At 37.2% G+C, this 20,176-nt stretch overlaps 1 protein-coding gene and 1 long non-coding RNA gene across 4 annotated transcripts; both read right to left on the reverse strand.

Annotated features, from left to right (window-relative positions):
* Nucleotides 1-7,928: 7,928 nt before the first annotated feature.
* Nucleotides 7,929-10,242, reverse strand: LOC133733765 (uncharacterized). Its single transcript, XR_009857886.1, has 3 exons — nucleotides 9,786-10,242; nucleotides 9,076-9,151; nucleotides 7,929-8,197 (listed from the first exon to the last, which is right to left on the reverse strand). It is a non-coding gene; the product is annotated as an uncharacterized LOC133733765 (long non-coding RNA).
* A 2,552-nt stretch (nucleotides 10,243-12,794) lies between these two features.
* Nucleotides 12,795-16,455, reverse strand: LOC133733763 (factor of DNA methylation 4-like). 3 transcript variants are annotated; one of them, XM_062161402.1, is made up of 7 exons: nucleotides 16,230-16,455; nucleotides 15,510-15,574; nucleotides 15,208-15,416; nucleotides 14,408-14,464; nucleotides 14,040-14,312; nucleotides 13,488-13,694; nucleotides 12,795-13,226 (listed from the first exon to the last, which is right to left on the reverse strand). In XM_062161402.1, the coding sequence occupies exons 2-7, from the start codon at nucleotides 15,565-15,567 to the stop codon at nucleotides 12,999-13,001; spliced, it is 1,032 nt and encodes a 343-aa protein (XP_062017386.1). In that variant the 5' UTR covers nucleotides 15,568-15,574; nucleotides 16,230-16,455; the 3' UTR covers nucleotides 12,795-12,998. The 3 variants fall into 3 exon arrangements, with proteins under 3 accessions (XP_062017386.1, XP_062017387.1, XP_062017388.1); XM_062161403.1 differs by having other exon boundaries at nucleotides 15,510-15,582; XM_062161404.1 differs by having other exon boundaries at nucleotides 13,166-13,304.
* Nucleotides 16,456-20,176: the final 3,721 nt, after the last annotated feature.

A 20,176-nucleotide genomic window follows, 5' to 3' on the forward strand; every position in this document is an offset into this window, starting at 1 on the left:
TTACTATAAAATCTTCCAGGATATCTTGCGTGAAATGAAATAGTTGTGCTGAAGTGACAGAAAGGTGCCTTATTGTCAAACTTGGGTGACTTGTAATGATGATATCACTGTTGAGTCTCCTCTCGGTAGGACAACAAGGAGCTGGTCAAGAATGGGTGTGAGGTCCGTGTGGATGAACTTTTATTTTAAATTTTTTTTATGGATTTAAATAAAGTAAATTCATCCGTAGAAGAAAACGTTACGAGTACTGACTAGAATCAATGAACGTTACAAATAATGACTTGCTAATGGATTACTCTGTCTATTTATAATATAACATTAGATCACCGGTTGAAAGGCTAGTTTTTTATGTCCGAGTGAACAATAAGGCCATGTTTGTTTTCTGGAAAGTGGGTATTGGGAAAGGAAAATGTTTCCTTTCCTGCGTTTGGGACAGCCAGGGAAGGGAAACATTTTCCCAAAGGAAAGGAAAAAGTGAGGGAAATTGGTTCCCTCCCCTCCCTCTCTGGAAACACTTTCCCAAAGGAAAGGAATCACTTTCCTTTCCTTTCTGGTTACCAAACATGGCCTAAGGATCTACGTACTCCCTAGTACACCATGAGGTTGCAAGAAGTCAAGAATGGTCATACTGATCATGAAGACTCTAACGTTAGCATACCAACCAGGTAATGGCTCCGAATATGAGAAGGATGTAGATGTGCTCGATTCAACTCCATCTCTTGTTAAGTAAATACACATGATAAGAGTAAATTCTGACATCACTCATTAGCGGCGGATGAAATAAGTTACCAAAGCTTTTGTGGTGGGAGGGGGAGGGTTTAATGGTCACTCTATTCAGGCCTTGTTTGTTTCACGAATTTTAAGCTTGGGAATAGGATAGTACTTATTTTGTCATGTTTGGTAAGTGAAAGGTTAGGAAAATGGCTCTTCTTGCTAGGGAAAATAGGAAGGAAAATAAATCTTTCCATTCTCCTTGTTCTAGTTGGATGATATTTAAACCTCAATTTTTTTCATTTGTTAAAAGAAAATAAGGACAAAGAGAGAGAGGAAAAAAAAAAATACTCTTCTTACTCATTTCCTAACATTAATTACACATTTTTAACATTTGTTACAATATTTGTATGACTAAATAATTTTGTAAACAAATAAATATCAATTTTTTCCATTATATTATTAGTTATTGATTTCATTCCTTACTGTTACCAAGTACATTAGTATGAATTAATTTATATTTCCAGTGCAAATACAAATGAACCACTTTCCTAAAAAATCTATTCCTTGAACCAAACGAGGCCTTAAAGTAAAGCCTTTGTTATGAAACTAAAATACATCATATATTTGTAGGCACGGAGTTTGGTCACTAGCAACTGTAGACTTATCCCGCTATTGATATATCGACTAGGTAGTAGATCCATGCTCTGCCCCGTACTCTAGATATTTAATTGGGATAATGCTCATACACCCTGAATCTACCAAAATACCTCCCAAGAACCCCAACAAATTATTTTTATTCCTCTTCACCCAGACTTCTGTCCCTTTCTTTCCTACCTACCCAACTTATCTATTTTTCTTCCATCAGTACCCTTCTGTTGGTTCTTTGCATTTTTAACATTTGCTTTACATTTGATGAAACGTGGTGGGCCCATTCTAAAAGTTATTTGTTTAAACAAGAAGTGCTAGAATTCATCCTCTATTCTAAAGGTAAACAGTACGTTTTACTATTAATTATTTCGATTGTCGACAGACTTAAGCTAAATGCTATCTGCAAAAATACTAGCAAAGAATTACGTAAGGAGAGAGAAAAATTGAGAAAATTGAAAGAATATAGAAAAGGTCTTAGTAGAGAAACTCCTAACTACTGGGATATTATCTATAGACTTCAAACCAGAATTTATAAATTAGAAGAAGATATTGAGAATCTTTTATATATTCTGGAAGAGGAACAAAAACCTCTTGATTATCTGAGCAATGGTTAGATCCGCAAATCACTGGTATCAGAGCTTGTAAAGAGCTCAGCAGGGGAATCCCCTATGAGGACAATGTCTGATTTAATAATAGAGAGACTGAATTCTCTATTAAAATGCTCTGATGAAAAATATCAGAACCTGCAGAATGAAATATCTAGATATCAAGAACATCTAGAAAAAATTCTTGTTATAATCCACCAATTAGAAAAATTGGAAAACAAACTGGATTATATCAAAGAACTTCCAAAAACGGAAGAAGAAAAGCTAACAAGTGTTAGTAGAAAAATCAATGAACAGCAAAAAACGCTGGATTCTATGAAGAATATACTGAAGGACAAGAAAGTGTCTACAGTAAAAACAAAGAAAGCTAATGGATTCAAACCATTAGAAAGACCGGAAAAGAATCCTGTTCCAAACATGATTTTTCTGGATCCTTCAACTAGTTCTACTAGTATTCGGTATGAAAAGCCGAAGGAAACTCGAGATGTCAAAATGATGAGCATCTTCGGGAAAAAGAAAGGAGTACAACTCCTAAATGCTGAAGAATTTGAATCAACGAAATCGAGCATGAGGTAAAAAACGCCGCAATTCCAAAGCTAGATTTCAAACAAATCTACAAAATGGGAACATTTGACCTGATGGATAGCCATCATTTCAAATTACTTTAATTTACAACCCCCTCTACAACAGGAGAAACAGATCTACTACTGATCACTCCTGCTGAAGTTGCCAGAGCAAAAGCAAAAAATTATCAATTTATGCACATTGGAGCAGTCCAAGTAGGCATAAAACTTCTTGCTCGAGAAGGCATAAACTGTTCAGTTCTATGTGTCTTACAAGACAATAGACTAACAGATTTTCAAGCTAGTCTTTTGGGAACCCTTGAAGCATCTTTATGCAATCAAGTGGCTTATTTCAACTACTTCCCAAACTTTTCAACCAGCTTGAAAGATGCAGCTCACTGTCTAAGACTGAGAGTCAAGACAGATGACATATCTATGAAAAATGATATGCAAGAACTGGCAATAGTATACAGGATATACTATAAACTGATGAGTACCACAGTAGAGCCAAAGACAAGGATATCAAATATCTCAGGTCTTACTACTGGATTCCTCACCAGTCAGAAAAACCATTCACAACAGATCCATAAGGTTAATTGGAATGAAGTAACTTTTCCTATTGAATGGAAATTATCTGGTCCGAAGCTACCAGCAGAAAGTGCAAAAGCTAAAATTTATGAAAGTAGAAAGACTAGAGAAATCAGTCTAAATTTTGAAAATCACAGAAAAAGTGATGCCTGTCCTGAGAATATCAGGATAAACAAAAATCTTCTCAGAAGAAGCTACAGCACTAGAGAAACTAGTGTTAGTGGTACAAAAAACTCTGAAGAACCATCAGAGTCCATCACTGAAGAAGAATTAGAAGCTGATCTAAATAGACCAGTTAATATGCTTAGAGCACAAAAGCTCTATGACCTCTATGAAGAAGCATAGTCTTGCGAAAATCCTGAACGATTAGAAAAACTAATCGAAGAGATGAAAAATTTCAAACCAGGAAAGGAAAGAAAACTCCTTCCCTACCAAGATGTTGAAATGGAAGAAGGAGAGAGCTCCAAAACTTTCATCACTAGAGAAAAGGGAAAAGTGAAACTCCCTATACAGAAAGCCCCTACGGGTAGAAATGGAGAAAGAAATTCTCAGAGATTTGTCCCAGATGACAAGATACGTCCAGAGTACCAATTTCCAACTATGGTATCTGGCTAGATCTAGACAAAGCTCTAGACAAGAGAAAAACTCTTGACCAATGGGTAGACAGCCTGATGATGGCATCTGCTCTTACCCTTAGAAAATTTGAAGCTCCTGATCTTCAAATGTACTTTGAAACTACTCTTACTGAGTAGCTAAAAAGTATTATTTCTCTTTCAAAGAAACAGCCAGAGGAAAAGAATGGCTGGAAGAGATCAGAACTTCTAAATCTCCGTATGATTTTGCAGTACCCATGTATGATCAGTTCTGTGGAGATCTTTCAAATCTGAGTGAAAAGGCTAAAGAAACGGCCAAATCAAATATCTATGCTCTCAAAATCTGTGACATGAGATATTTTGAAGAATACTTGAATGAATTTCAAGAATATTACTGTACGATTGGTGAACTAGAGAATATTGATCTAGTCAACCTGTTGCACAGGAAACTCCCTGAACCATGGAGAACAGCTGTGCGAGAAAGCATAGCAGAAAAACCAATTGAAAGATTTTCAGTTGGAGGAATTGCCGACAGAATCCGGCAATTACTGAAAGAACAATGCAAAGCCAATCTTAGAGCTAAGATGGCCAAGAAACAACTCAAAGGAGTTAAGAATTTCTGTTACGGAATACTGGATATGCCAACAAATTGGAGATGTCACGAATCCAAGTTCTACAGAAAGAAGAAAGGAAAATATTACTCTAAAAAATTCAAAAAGAGTAATCAAAGAAAAAATTGGAAATTCAAGAAAAGTTCCAATTACAAGAAACAACAGGATGAAGATCCAAAAAAGAAACTCTTCAAGAAAAAGAAGAATACCCATCTACATAAACAACCAAGCAAGAAAGCTTGCAGATGTTGGTTATGCAAAGCTGAAGGGCACTATGCCAATGAATGCCCAGAAAAGGGTAAAAAATCTACTAAGGCTCTTTTTGAAGAATATGAGCATATAGTAGAATCAGCAAATATGAAAGGCTACGAAATAGCCTATTCTGATGATGAAGAAGATGATAGGTCAGTTTACTCTGCCTGGTCTGAAGAAGAAGATTCATCTGAGTCTGAGACAGATTCTGAAGTAGAGTACTTAGAATCTAGACAAATAAATGTTTTGAAAATAAAAAACTAGGAAGAAAGTAAGACAAAATCTTTTATGTCTTCTTATCAGGTAAACCCTGGTACATTCGTTTGTGACTACTGTTTATGTCACGAAAAGGATGGTCTCCCTATGTTTTGTGAAGAGTCAAAAAAGACTTATCACAAAGAATGCTTCATAGCTGAAGCTAGAAGAAAAACCAAGAATGGCCTTGTCAGCTAATTGGTTGAACAAGAATATGAAGAATATTTCTCTGAACAAAAAGAGAAAAAGGTAGAAACCTTGTTCCAGGAAATCATGGAACCGTCTTCCTCAAAAATAAAGGAAGAACTCATCGATGAAGAAAAAACCGATGAAAATTTAAATTTTGAACTGGTTGAACCACCAGAAATTGTTCCAGAAGAATGTAAACCGTTCATTCCAAAGGAACAAGCTCAAGAAAATGAGCTTCAACAATCGAAGGTCGTCGTTACTAGTAGATACAGCAACTACATAGAGATTGGACTAAAATTCCCTGATCACAAAAAATATCATCTACATGCCTTTGTAGATAATGGATCAGGATTTACAGTTGCAAAAAGATTTGCAATTCCAGAAGAACTCTGGAAAGAAGATAAGAAAAGAACTGCTACTGGTGTCATATTTGATGGAAGTCATCTCACCATGAATAAAGTAGCAAAAGATGTTCACATCACCATTGGTGGAGGAACATTTATCATCCATAACGTCTGGCAATCTGAAGGCCAAGGCGCAGATTTCTTGTTGGGTAATGATTTCATTCTCCAACAAAGATTTATCCAGGATGAAGAAGTAATAGACTTCAGAAAAGGAGAACGAGTGTTCTGGGCAGATAGGCTTACTCAAGCCAAAAGTGTAGTAGGTCCTCACTTTACTACCCAATATCAGAGATCGCAACAGAATAGTGGTGGTCTCACCTACAAACCCAAATTTGAACCCATACTCCAAATTAAACAACAAGAAGAATTACTTGTTGAAGAATCTTCTAAAGAAGAAAAAGAAGAAACTAGTGAAGAAGAAGAAGCTAGTTTCATCCACGAGCATAACCTCAAGCACTTTCAGAATAAGCTTGAGTCTCAGAAAATTCCCACTCTTGACAAAATCAAGAAACTACTTGAACAGAATATTGATGTAGATCCTCAGAAGTTTTGGGAAAAAAACCTAGTGGTCTGTGAATTAAGATTGCATGACATGAATGCTATCTGTCATGTCAAAGCCATTCCTCAGTACAAAGAGGAAGATCAAAAAGAATTCAGAAAAGATATTGAAGATCTCCTGAACAAGAGATTAATTCAACCTTCCACTAGCCCTCATCATGCTCCAGCATTCTACGTGAGAAATCATGCAGAAAACCTAAGAGGAAAAGCTAGAATGGTGATTGACTACAGAGATGTCAACAAGAAGACTGTCAAAGACGGTTATCAAATTGCTCAAGTAAGAGTACTGATCAACCAGCTCAGAGGAGCTAAAGTCTTTTCAAAATTCGATGCAAAGTCGGGTTTTTGGCAGGTCAAAATGCATCCTGAGAGTGTACCTCTCAATGCATTTGGAACACCACAAGGACATTACGAATGGTTAGTAATGTCTTTTGGTCTAAAGCAAGCTCCCTCAATCTTCCAGAGAAAAATGGATAATATCTTCAAACATGTTGCGGAGTTTTGCGTCGTCTACATAGATGACATTCTGGTCTTCTCCAAAAACAGAAAAGAACACATGAAACACCTCCATGAGGTTGTAAAGCTGATAGTTCAGCATGGAATTATCCTAGGAGAAAAGAAAATCTTCTTTATCCTTGATGAAGTTGATTTCCTAGGAATAAATATCAAAAATGGAGTGATAAAACTTCAACCTCATATACTTGAGAAGATCTGGAAATTCCCAGATAGAATTCCTGATGCTAAGAGTCTAGAGGGATTCCTTGGTGTCATAAATTATGGGAGAGATTTCATTCCCAAAATCTCAGGGTTAACAGCGATGTTATCTCCTAAGACAAGTTCCAAAAGAAAATGGAACTTCACAGAAGATGATGTAAAAACTGTGAAGCAGATAAAAAATCTCTGCAAAAACCTCCCTCCTCTTCAACAACCAGAAGAGAATGATGAGATTATCCTCCAAACAGATGCGAGTGATAATTATTGGTCCGGTGTTGTTCTGGCAAGAACGCCTGGAACTAACATTGAAAAGATCTGTAAATTTTGTAGTGGCAAGTTCAGCCCTGCAGAACTAAATTATCCCACAGGGGAAAAAGAAATTTTGGCTGTTAAGAAAACAATCTTAAATTCTCCAGCTTTTCTTGGAAAACCCTTTACTGTTCACACCGATTGTGCCAGAGTAAAGAATTTCAAAAATTTCAAACTTGATAAAGCTGCTGATAGAGGAAAATTAGCCAACTGGCAATTATTTCTTAACCAATACGATTATGTTGTTGAATTAATTGCAGGAAACAAGAATTATCTTCCAGACGCCTTAACAAAAGAATTAGCCATGTTCACTCGAAGAAATGACGACGAAGGTCGCAATCGCAGAAGCAGAAGATCTGGGAAAGATCATGAAACTACAGAACATGAAACTGCTGAGGATCCAAAAAAAGAAGTCCTCAAAAGATTCCTGCTAAGTTTAAAAGACTTAGCTACAACTGATCAATCCTAGGGTAAAGGATTGGCTAGCCCGTGTTAAACGGCAGACGGTAAAGGCTCATCAAGACCGTTGACGGCTATTGCTTTGCCAAAAAGCAAACCTACTCCAACTGGAGTAATAAATGTTTTCAATTATGAACTTTGAACTTTCGATACTCCTGTATTCAGAACTGGCAGGAGACTAGCTTACCACCAGAACTTTCGATACTCCTGTATTTAGAACTGGCAGAAGACAATTCTGGATAACCTTTTATTTGCCTTTCAGGAAAGAAGCAGTGGTCTGATGTTTCCAGCTCTCTTTGCATTAGCTGAAGAACTTTATGAAAATGCAAGGCCACAGTTTGAAGAACTACAGCAGAGTGCTGTCAAGAAAGAAAAAATTCACTTCCTAGAAGATCCAGAAAGTGCTAGGGTCCCTATCATAGCACTCAAAGAATCAGACGGGCATGAATTCCTGTCACGCCCCGAAATTTTAAATAACAAATTAAAATCCGAAACGTGAATTACACAACTTACTTAAATATCAACTAGAATTTTTTTCATAATCCCACACCTCACACCACTCAATATTACATAACCAAATTCTCAAGGAGATTATTTATTACAGTACACTCTCTCCAAATATAATGTAAGCTCAGATGAGCATAACAACCTCACAATAGCAGGGAATAAAATAATGCTGCAACCCTTAACTAGCTCGACCTCCGTCACGATTTGCCTGACCTGCAGGATTATCCGCTACACCGTTTGAATAGTGTACCGGGATTGCAACAACACAAAACCCGGTAAGCTTTTTGCAAAGCTCGTGAGTAAATAAGAAATGAACGGTTGATTTATTAAATCACATTTCCTTTAACTCAAATAAACAACCAACAATCTCAACATCCACAAGGGAAACGTCAAACCAACTCACGGGAAACAACAAGGAATACATCCCCACAACCCCCTAATCACAATATCACCTATATGGTCTTTCCTACAATTATTCCCATTGCATGTGGTCCTTCCCACAACCTGCAATTATCCTCACTGCATGTAGTCATTCCCACAACCTACAGTTAATTCCACTGTATGTGGTCCTTCCCACAACCTACAGTCATTCCCATTGCATGTGATCTTTCCCACAACCTCAAACACATACACTCCGGTTTATCGTTAAACCGAAGGACCTTAGACCATTTGGTCTTCAGAACCCTACATCATTTGACCTCTATACAACCCACCAAATCAACTATGATTTCCAAACATGATTTAATCCATCAAAATCATAATATATAAGTATGGCACAATACATTTCAAACCATATTATATCTAAAATCATCACAATTCCACACTCCTCAATGTCACACAATTCCATATATAATCACGTAAATATATATATACGTAATTATCCACTCAGGGATAATTACTAATACCAACTATAGTTCACACGCAATAAAACCGAGAAATTCATTTTGTATAATTAAAATCATTTTACTTACCTATGGACCGTAGTTGATCAAGTCCATATGATTTAAAACAAATATTTATTTCACAAATATTTTCACACGATTACGACAAAATAAAGTAATTAAATGTACTCGGTTCGTAATATGAACCACGTGAGGTTTACTCACCTCGATATTCCCGCTGCGTCTTCAATTTAACACAATACACACCGAAATCGCTCACCCAAGGGAGACCGTCAATCACCTAATCACACATGACCTTAACTTAGCCAATAACTTAAAACGAAATCAAACGACAATCCAACGGTCGGATCGAAATTAAATGATGATCCAACGGTCGGATCCTCACGGATCACCTTTAGGATCACCCTCCAAAAATCATCACGAAGATCCAACGGTCGGATCTTCCTGAATCGTCCTTACTAACATCTCCACAAAATTATACTATAATCCGACGGTCAGATTCTCACGAATCGCCTCCCAAATCACTACTTCACAATTATACGAAGATCCAACGGTCGGATCTTCGCCCGTGACCACACAAAGTCATCGGGACAGTCATACGATCAACATATCCAAATTTGAAGTAAAACCGACGGCCAGATCTTCGCAGATCGTAAACCGAAAGTAATGCATAAAAACCGAAACCCTAGCATGCATCAACTTTCTCCAAAATGACCTTATAATATATCCAAACGACCGTATCGATGCGTAGATGAATGAACTGAAAACAGAACACCAAAATATGGCTGGACGCGCCACCACGCGCCGCCACAAGCTACTGGTCAACCGGCGGTCAACGCCGGGTCAACCACCTCCGATGGCAAAGTGACCAACTACAAACTGGTTCAAAATGAAGGGTTGATCAACTTTCATACCTGGAGCTAAGTCTGGTTCGGCCTAGATCGTCCTAGATCATGCTTGGAAGTTGGATTAATCTGACCCGTCTGATCAGATTTCCAGATTGAATCAGGGACGTCGAATCTTCAATTCGTGATCCTTCACTCTACACTCAAAATCGTCGTGCAAGGAGGATATGAGGATGATCAGGGGGAGGAGGAGATCACGAAAATGGGAAGGATCGGCCGAGGTGATGCCGGAAAACTGGAAATCCGGTCGGGTCGAGTTTTAGCTTCGGGGGGCTTCGATCTAGGTCTGGGGACGACGGCGGTGCAAGGCAGCGGCACCAGGCGACTGGGCGGCTTGCGGCGATCACAAGGAGGGTCGGGTCGTGGCCGGAGGACGCCGGAGGCCGGAGATGGGTCCGGGTCGGGTCGAGCGGTTCGGCCGCGTAGGGAGGAGAGAGAACAGAGGATTCCGGGGGCCAAAACGCAATTTTTCTGATTTTTCTGTCCTTAATGACAGAATCAGAAATTTTTCCATATTTATAGAAAATTCCCAATTTTCAAATATTCATAACTTATTCATACGAACTCCGAATATTGCATTCCACATATGCACGAGATCGTATCGACAAGCTCTACAACTTTCATGAAGGAAGTTTTCCCAAATTCCCAATGTATAAAAAGTCAACTCCTTTGACCCCCCTAAAACGTTCAGTTTTCGAAATAAAATCGTTCGAACTAATTCCACACTCCTCCAAGCTTCGTACTCGTGTCCACGACCACGAAATCATTTCCAAAACGTCATCGGAAATTAACTTGAATTTTTCGGGTATTACAATTCCATTGTCTGATAGGAAGTCATAATTCTGAAGATCGTATTCCTCCAACCCTCTTAATCATTGCAGGACCCTATGTTGGAAGATACCTGGTAAATGTTCAGAGTGAACATCCTCAAGAACACAAGCTTTGGCTTGTTGAAAATGGTTTTGTCCATAATCTATGGACTAAAACAAATGATCATCTCAAAGGCTTGCCCCTTATCATTGTCAACACAGTCAAAAATATTAGAAAAAATGACTGTACGCTTCGTCTGAAGTTCAGATCCACTCCCCCAGAATGGATCCAGAAGGCAAATGGTTGAATACATTTCTCCATATCACTATGTGAGAATTATTCAAAGACAATATCTGCAACCTGCCTGTGTCGGGTACAATGGCCAACCAAATTCAAGCATTCCCTGGATGAAAGCCATGACCCTAGAATATATCAAGAAGATCATCTCTAAAGACATCAGCAACACCTTCCTGGCAGCAGGAGAAAAAACGATTATCACTGCTTACGATCATCCTGACGTAGTCAGCAGTGACCTATTTTTATCTCTCACCAGAAAAGAGATAGATTCGACAATGGCATGCATGCAGTGGGTGGAAAAGCTTGAAAATGACAACCACTATAAGATGTATGTTGATACATATGTCGAAGACAATGCAACAACAGTACGCATGGCCCAGACAGACAACAACTCCTTTGTCTTTGGCCACCATTCAGAAACAGATGAGAATATGTGAAAGAATCACAGGTGAAGAAGAATAGCACCAAATCAGCAACTGTTGCCCTTAAGACTTCTGTTTAAAGCAACCTTTTGCTTTTTCAAAAAGAAAAGTAAGAAACATTTCACCCCTCACCTACCTAACCTTTTGGCTTTTCCTTGTACGACCTTCACCAGCAGGAGCGCTCAGAAAAGCAGAAGTTCACGGAGTTGTTCTGTACATTTTTATGTTTTGAATTCTAGTTTCAGTTCCGCTCCCTATATAAGGAGCTTTAAGTTCCATTTGTAAGGCATCAGAAAATTGAGTAGAAGAGTCTTCTCTCAAGAAGTAAGAAAGCCATAATAGCAGTGTGCTTTTTCTGTTCGGTGTGCAATAGCAGGCACTCATTTCAAGTAAGTAGTGGCTCTCATGAACAGCTAAACAGCCTTGTGCTTTTTACCTGAGAATGAGGCTCTGGATTTCCAGCATGTATTTCTATTTGAATAAATAAAATAAGAATTACCCACCCATTTTGTCAAAAGTAGCAAAATTAAATATCTTTAGCTATCTCTATCTGTTTCTCATTCTTGCTTTCTATCAATAGCTATCACTATCCGTTTCCTATATGCAGTCTGAAGTTTTAATGCTTTGCTTACCAGAAAAAAACAGTTTAAAAACTAAGATTAAGACAAGCAGCAGTGATTCCGCCTGTTAAAGTAACCGTTAGGCAGGGAGCCGTTAGGTGAAAAACTTAGGCATGTTGAAGACTAGTCTTGTTTTCGTCTTTTTTTTTCTTACAAAGTTTCTAAGGTAGACAAAAGATTCAAATCTCAGGACAGCATAGGATCCTACCCCTTTTAGTCTTTTCCTAAGCAAATAGTAAGATACGAAAAGGTTGGTGCATTTGGACACAATACGTGGAATTTTTGGGCATACGGGAAATATCCCTATTTAATTACTACAATTATTGTAATAATATACTTTAAGAGAGGCCCACTCACTGAAATGATAGTTTTTTAGAGACTGCGGAGGATAAGTAAATCTGACTGCTGAAAATAAAATGCATAGTTTTAAGTTATTATAATTTTATCTTTTAAATTTAATAAATGTGGTTGACATAGATTTATTCCTCATCAACCCTTAAAACTGTCATAACTGTCATTTAAGTGAACAAGACTGTACTTTAAGATCATACTGGTTTACCTCTTCTGATAATCAACCGGTTAACTCTTCAATGCCCTCAACCAAGAGAAATGCCGACCAAATACAAAATCTGCAAGTCTTTTTTTTTTTGGTAATTCTGCAAGTTTGGTTTTCATACCGATTGATAGCATTTTGAGCAGATCTGAGCATTCCACGCACAATGGGAGCTTCAAACAGAGGAAGTTCAAGACGAAGGAAAGAACAATCTATGGTGATCGATCAAGCAATGAAACACTAGTCATTTGTAGGGAACCACATTTGAGTGACATTCAACAATATAAATAAACTACCACAATGTAGTTAAAACAAGTTCATTCAGAAGATGTCATCCTCATTACCATATCAGATTTTATAGCAAAGGACCGACTGGTTCTAAAGTTTTGCTACAATTCATTCCGAAAGATGTCCGAAAGATTACAACCGCATAGAAACATGAAATTAAGAACTCAAACAACGAATTCTCTTGATTTGGAAACTCTAAAGTTCAAGATAAATTTACCATATTCTTCTCACTTTATGCTTTGTTCCACCAATCCACCGCTTTCAAATATACATCTCTAACTGTAGCTCTCCTCCCTGTCTTACAGTTCCACATCACGGGTCTTATATGATTATAACTGGGATCATTCTTGTTCTCATTCTCGTTCACTTTGACCAAGGCAGTTGTGACAAACTTGTAAAATTCTTCATCAAACTCGTTCATTATAAATTTCAATGTGGCATCCTTCTCATCAATAATTTCCTGTATAGCAACATCCAATATAACCTAGTCAGCATGATAGAAGCTGGAAAGAAGGTAACAAGGATGTAAACTTGGATCCTGCAGTGATCCAAGGACAGTCCATTAACAAAAGAACAAGAAGCCTAATGAAGTCTATATATAAGATCAAACACAATCTCCCTCCTTTGTATCTGACGATTGCCAGTTCATAGAATACTCACAAAGCAATGGTTTTAGTTAAAGGACTTGAAGCAAAATTTGTTGAATCACTTGAATGTGTACCTTTGCATTTCCTACTTTATCCACAATAACTTTGAATGGGTGCCAGCTCTCGTCCCTAGTATAATCGGCCCATAAAGACCACAACTCCAACAATTCAATATTTGCTTCTTTGAAAAAATTTCTGCTGGTTGCAGTTTGAAATGGATTGATGTCAACTCCCACTCTCTTCACATGAATAAAAGCCTGCTTTGATGAATCCCACAGTCCCTGCAGAGAACAAAAACTTATACTCAAACAACATGAGAAGAGCAGTAACACATGATAAGCAAGGAGCTCAACAAGGATTATTAAGCCACAAATTGAAATGAAAAAATATGCATGCCTTTGAGACTTCCAAAACCAGCATCCTTTAAAGGTTGTAACGATTTGGCCTTCAGAAAAAAAAAAAAAAAAAAAAAAAAGGCTCTTTCTTTCAATGTGCTTTTTAATTAAAAAATATGGGAGATTCTCATCAATCAAAGCATGCAAATTAGTTTAATCATACAGTTCATACTTATCAGGAGATTTGTTATATCGTTTTAACCACAAAACAGAAAGAACAAATAAACATACAACGATCAACTCCTTCTGAGCTTCCTGAATTTCATCATTACTTATCCACTCCTTGACGATAAGTTCGACCATGGTCAAGTCCTCTTCCTTCTTCTTTAACAGTTCCTCAATCTTATTCATCTTATTTCGCCCTTGCAAATCCCCATCTTCATGCATTTGTTTGATTAACAATAAAGCACCTCTTATACGCTCAATCTCTAGCGCCAATGCAGTTTTGACGTCAAGCTGCTTTTCCAATTCAATGATTGTTTTAAACAATTCATTCTTTTCTCTCTGCAATTGCCAGTCAATCAACAGATCCAGAATTGCAAAGATAAATTCATTTGAATCTCAAAGGTGCAAAAAAGAAAAATTCTTGAAACTCACACCTTATGTTCTTCTGAAAGCTGTAACTCCTTTAGATATTCCAACCTAATGCTGTTATTCTGAAAGACAAATACACTAAATTAGCTCATACTGAATAATATATAATGGATAAGAGGACCTCAACCTGTCAGATTTAGACATTAGACTAGCTATAGAAAAGAATTAAACAGTCCACACATAGCCACTTGAGTCTACATTCAGATTCAATCGACGGACAACCTTGATTGACTTCAAGGTGTCTATGAGAACTTGAATTACAGGCTGAGATTCAAGTTTTATTAGTATACCAGAATCAATCAACAGACAGCCATGCGCCCCTTGCTTGACTTCAAGGAATCAATGAATAATTGGATAACAAGCAAGTGTTTATCAATCATTAACCTTGGTATTGTTATCTGACTGATTTAGAAACTCTACCTTGTATTTAATTCCCTATGGGAAATAGTCATTAAAGGTAACCCAAAAAAATAAAAAATTGGTCACCAGATGATCAGCTGCCACCAAATAATAATAGCCAGAGTACATTAAGGAATCAACATGGCCAAGAGATTATATCAACGGCTACAGTAGAAGTATAGGACACAGTTTACAATTTTGCGGTTCAGCATTACTCAGAAATACAGAAAGAAATTTCACAACTAAAAGACGGTTTTCATCACAATGTCTACATTAAACTTAAATACAAACAGTTTCAAAATGGCGTCAGAAGTACACCATATAGAATGTATTAGTTCATTGCACAGGTGAAAGATATAGAATAGAAACAAAAATTGATATTCAGTAGAGAGGAACAAGTATATACCCTTTGTTGTAGCACTTTATTCCGAGAAACACTCTGCTCAAGCTGTTTCTTAAGCACTTCGTTCTGAGCTTCACTCTCCTCAAGCTGTTTCTTCAAATCTTTCTTCTGAGCTTCGGATACTTTCAAGGCTTCATCCTGCTCTAAGAATGCCTTTTCCTGCTCCGACAATGCCTTTTCAAGGTAGCCACGTGCGTTGGTTTGCAGCATTCCTATTATCAGTATTATGTGAATATTATACAACAAGGCGACCTAGTTAAACTTGAATTAACTTTTAAATTAACCAAGACAAAACTTAGACTCACTAATATTCATTATTTCTGAACCGTGACACACCGCTCTCAACCCTGAATCTTGAGACATCTCGAACCTGCAATACTGAAAAGAACAGGAGAAAAAAAGAGATCTACGATTCAGATCAGACACCTCGAAATATAGTACAGATAAAAGAAATGAGCCCTCTTGTCTACATGGTTTGCTGTTTTAGACACAGAAGCAAAATGACCAGTAGCCAAAAAAAAAAAAAAAGTCCAGAATCTCAGCATACGCACTAAACTCATTCTACCCAACTCAAGAACATTAGCATTAAACTTCCAATTTTTCCGACTTCCAAATAATGTAGTTCATTCTTTTTTTATCAATAAATCAGAGCATACGCACTCACAATCATCAATATGCAAACCAAAGCATCCTTACTCCTTAATCTTCTATAGGATTCCTAGAAACAGAACGTACGACCTCCCTTGAGGGTCTAAAAGATGAAAAGATTACTAAAATACAAACCGCCAAGTCTATAAATTAAGGTTCTTTGAATTTTCTGATTCTTTTTCTTTTCAGAAAACCAAACAACTGATAAAGGATTGCACAATGGACTAGATTTTATTTTCTATCAATGGAACCAAATATGATTTTATGCAAACCAAAAGAATGAAAATACAAACAAAGTGGTGTTTCAGTATGTAACAAACAAACAAAAAAATTGGTGTTTCAGTAGAACCCAAAACTCCGTTATTTAGTTCACTTACCACCGTGTCTATGACTTTTGCAGAAGTAATCCAACCAATGGAATCACCAAATAGGAGAAAGATTAGAACTTGTTTTAGTTTTGAACTTCGGAAGCGGTGTGGGAAAATAAAGCAGCTATTGATGAGAGAGAGAGAGAGAGAGATGCGGAGACAAGAGTATTTGAAGATATAACCCGATTGTTAAATCATAATCATAAAAGAGATAGGGGGTTTCTTCTCCCTTGAGTTTTTTAATTTTGGTCAGATTCTTCTCCCTTAAGTTAGATATCAGTAAAGCATATGATAGATTGGAGTGGACTTTTTTAAATGCTCTTTTATCTAAGATGGGTTTTGCACAAAAGTGGATTGATACTGTTCTTTGTTCCATTAGAACAGTGCGTTATTCTATTCTGCTGCAAGGTATACCTACAGATTACATTATTCCATCCTATGTAAGGTTTTAAATTTCTTCGAAACTGCCGAAATTTCCGTAAATTTAAAATACTGAAATGAAATTCATATGCTATATCATTTCCGTTAGGAGTTTCCCAAAATTTTCCAAAATTTTCCGTACTCTACTAAATTCTTAATTTCTGAAATATCTACATACACAAAATATATTTAACAATTCACACCAAAATTTTGTCCGAAATTTCTGTGAAATTCATATGTCACCAACAAAATATGAAGTTCTGATTTTTTTTAATTTTTTTTCAATTAAGTTGAAACTGAATACAACAAAACTCTCTTTACTTTTATCTGCTACCAAAGTACACATGCTCCAAGTCTCCAACCACATCATGATTCTATTTGCAATCAAGGCTGGATACACCCCAAAACCTATCAAATCATGTTTGTTCACACTTCATAATAATTCTAAATCTACCTATATCTATCAATCTCTCCTAACTTCTTATCACTAAATTCACAAAGCAAGCCAACAAAAATAGAGAAAGCAAAGACTGTGAAGAATCGAAAGAGATGCGAGCTGGAGCAAAGAAAAAGAGTTGAAGACTCGATACAATAACAAGCTCGGTTAATTTTCAGCTCTAAAATGTATGTTAAAATATATATATATATATATAGGGTCCGGATCAAGGGACACCAAATTTTACACATATTTTAACACACCTTGTGAGCCATTAGATTTTAAAATGTTCAATGGTTCAAATTTATTCTTTGAATGATGTCAATACAACACCAAGTGATGTGAAAATTACATGGCATTACATATTTCTTAAAATTAAACTTTTCATCATTAAAAGAAAAAAACAAAATTAAAATTTAGAAAATCAAAATCAACAAAAACTAAAAAGAGAAAAAGAAGAAGAACGAGCAGAAGAACAAGAATTTCCAGTTCCCATCAAAATTCGGTTCAATTATATTCCTCCTTATTCCAATCCCAAGTCCCTTGTAACGTGTGCAGACCTTCAATTATACTCCTCCTTATTTCAATCCCAAGTCCCTTGTAATGTGAGCTGATTTGCTGAGGGGTTATACTGTGTGGTCATGCCCTGTAGACCCATGAGAAAAATGTCATAATTGGGAAGAGATAGCCATGGAACAAATAATAGAAAAAGCTTGCTGCAAACTTGCAAAGGCAAACAGGAAAATTTTCATCTGTGTCATGTCTTTTGCTGGCTTTGGTCAGCTTTATCTTTTGGAAGAAGAAAGAAACAACGAACAGCGATGAAGAACCTATTGGTGATGCCATTGACGATGAATTTGAACAAGGGACTGGCCCCATAAAGTTTTTGTACGGCGATCTAGTTCGGGCAACTAGTAACTTTCAAGAGGAAGAAAAGCTTGGCCAGGGAGGATTTGGTGGGGTTTATAAGGGATTCATAAAGGACTTGAACTCATATGTAGCTGCGAAGAGGATATCCAAAGGAGGAATATAATTGAAGGCCTGCAGAATTTTTCATAGGAACTGAGAATTCTTGTTCTTCTTCTTTTTCTCTTTTTAGTTTTTGTTGATTTTGATCTTTTAAATTTAAATTTTGTTTTTATCTTTTAATGAAGAAAAGTTTAATTTGAAGAAATATGTAATGCCATGTAATTTCCACATCACTTGGTGTTGTGTTGACATCATTCAAAGAATAAATTTGAACCATTGACCATTTTAAAATCTAATGGCTCACAAGGTGTGTCAAAATTTGTGTAAAATTTGATGTCCCTTGATCCGTATATATATATATATATATTTATTTATTTATTTATTGTTGGTTGCATAATTTATATATATATATTTTTGAATAGGAATTGATTTCATTAGTAATCAAGCCATGAAACAGGCCAGAGTCTAACAGAACTTATATAAGAAATCCCGGGACAAACCGAGTAACTTATCTAAGCCACAACTAAACTCATTAAAATCTAAAGGGACGTTCACTGAACAGCAAGCCTAATCTATGCAAGAATAATCTCGCTCTCTAAAGAAAAAATATTCATCTAGTCTAATTTGCCAAGCACGCAATTGTGGTACAAATATCAACTAGAAACATCTTCGAAAAGCTTATAGAAATTACCCCTACTTCAAAAGGCTTGAGTCCAGAATGTCTAGAGGCTTAGGGCACTTAAGAAAGCGCGAGTGCCTTCCCCGTAGGGTTGGAACCAGCACCATCTGCAGCCCCCTTAGTAGCCAACAACCTCGGCATCAGGTTGCTCCTTGGGCTCTTCTTGAGGGTCTGTAGTATATAGCCCCCATTTTCAGATTTTAGCCAAATAGGCCCAATCCCTGGCTTCGGCCCAGAAGCTAGCCCAGTCAAACTAACGTAAACCTAGTTCAAAACTAGGGTTTCCCGCCGATTTTTCTGGACCGTCTTCTACCCCGTGATCTTTCGCCGCACTAATCTCCAACATACCAGTCCCAACCACCGGCCCTCCTGTCGCCTCCACGAAGCGCGGCACAGCCGCATAGCCCAACGCCATTGAAACTAGCATCTTCAGCAGCCCCGACTTGAGCCCAATCTTGGCCAGCTGACGCCGCCACAATGACGCAGATTCCAGTCACCCCGAAACCTGCCGGCGTCGACACCAACGGCGCGACTCCGACCCAATCCGGCAATCCACTTTCACAGAACCACCCTCAGCCGAGAATTGACTCAACCGGTGCCTTCGAAAAACTTGGTCCAGATTCCAACGCCGTTGCAGAAGAGGCCACGACCTCTCCAAACCCACACCGCCGTCCACTAGCCTCTGTCTTGTCTGGAGAGCACGACGCTCCCCGCTGCCATCACGAAACCTAGGTTTTGCATGTCTGGGTCGCTCCGCAAGTTTTGGAGGCCCTCCCATCAGAAAACTGCATAATTTATATATAAGAAAGGGTAATTATATTTTAAATTGTTCCTTTATTATGAGATTTATTATTTATGAAAATGTCTAGTAATCATGTTTTTGTTATTTATGAAACTATTTAGTATCACTCAATAGATAAAATATTGTAGTCAGTACTCAGTAGATAATTTAACAGATGTAGAAAGTTAGAAACAATCAAAGATCTTAATCTTATTTAGTGCCTACCTATATTCCATACATAAATTGTCAAGATGTGTTCTTTAATTAGTTTCAATAGGTAACTACAATATGAATACAAGTGTAAGATAATAATTTTAAACGTAATGAGAACACTTTAGTATAAATAATTTGTTCATAAATTTTAGATTGTTTTTGTAGTTGTCTAGTTTTCTACATAATGGCAAGTTCTTACCCTAATTTGGGGAGCAAAAAAGACCAAACTTGGAATTATGCTTTCCCATATCAATCCGATAGGGGGAGTGGCAAAATCATGGCACTACAACCAATATAGTAGTGATGATCATACTACTTATCTTAGTGCAAATCGTGAATACAATTCTGGAGCTAGGGATACACAAGGAAGACACGATAGCCATTTGTCTCTAAATAAGTTTGAATCACTTTCTTCGATCAAGTCTTGGCTCAATGGACACAGGAACTCAATATAGTGA

Source organism: Rosa rugosa, chromosome 2 (assembly GCF_958449725.1).
Source record: "Rosa rugosa chromosome 2, drRosRugo1.1, whole genome shotgun sequence".
Taxonomy (NCBI): Eukaryota; Viridiplantae; Streptophyta; class Magnoliopsida; order Rosales; family Rosaceae; genus Rosa; species Rosa rugosa.

What these genes read in the sequence shown, in the direction of transcription:
- LOC133733763 (XM_062161402.1), bottom strand. Translation starts at nt 15,567, where the DNA reads ATGTCTCAAGATTCAGGGTTGAGAGCGGTGTGTCACGGTTCAGAAATA. An exon ending in AGCTTTCAGAAGAACATAAG is followed by an intron (nt 14,313 to 14,407) that starts GTGTGAGTTTCA and finishes TGGCAATTGCAG; the next exon opens with AGAGAAAAGAATGAATTGTT. An exon ending in CTCAGAAGGAGTTGATCGTT is followed by an intron (nt 13,695 to 14,039) that starts GTATGTTTATTT and finishes TGTTCTCTGCAG; the next exon opens with GGACTGTGGGATTCATCAAA.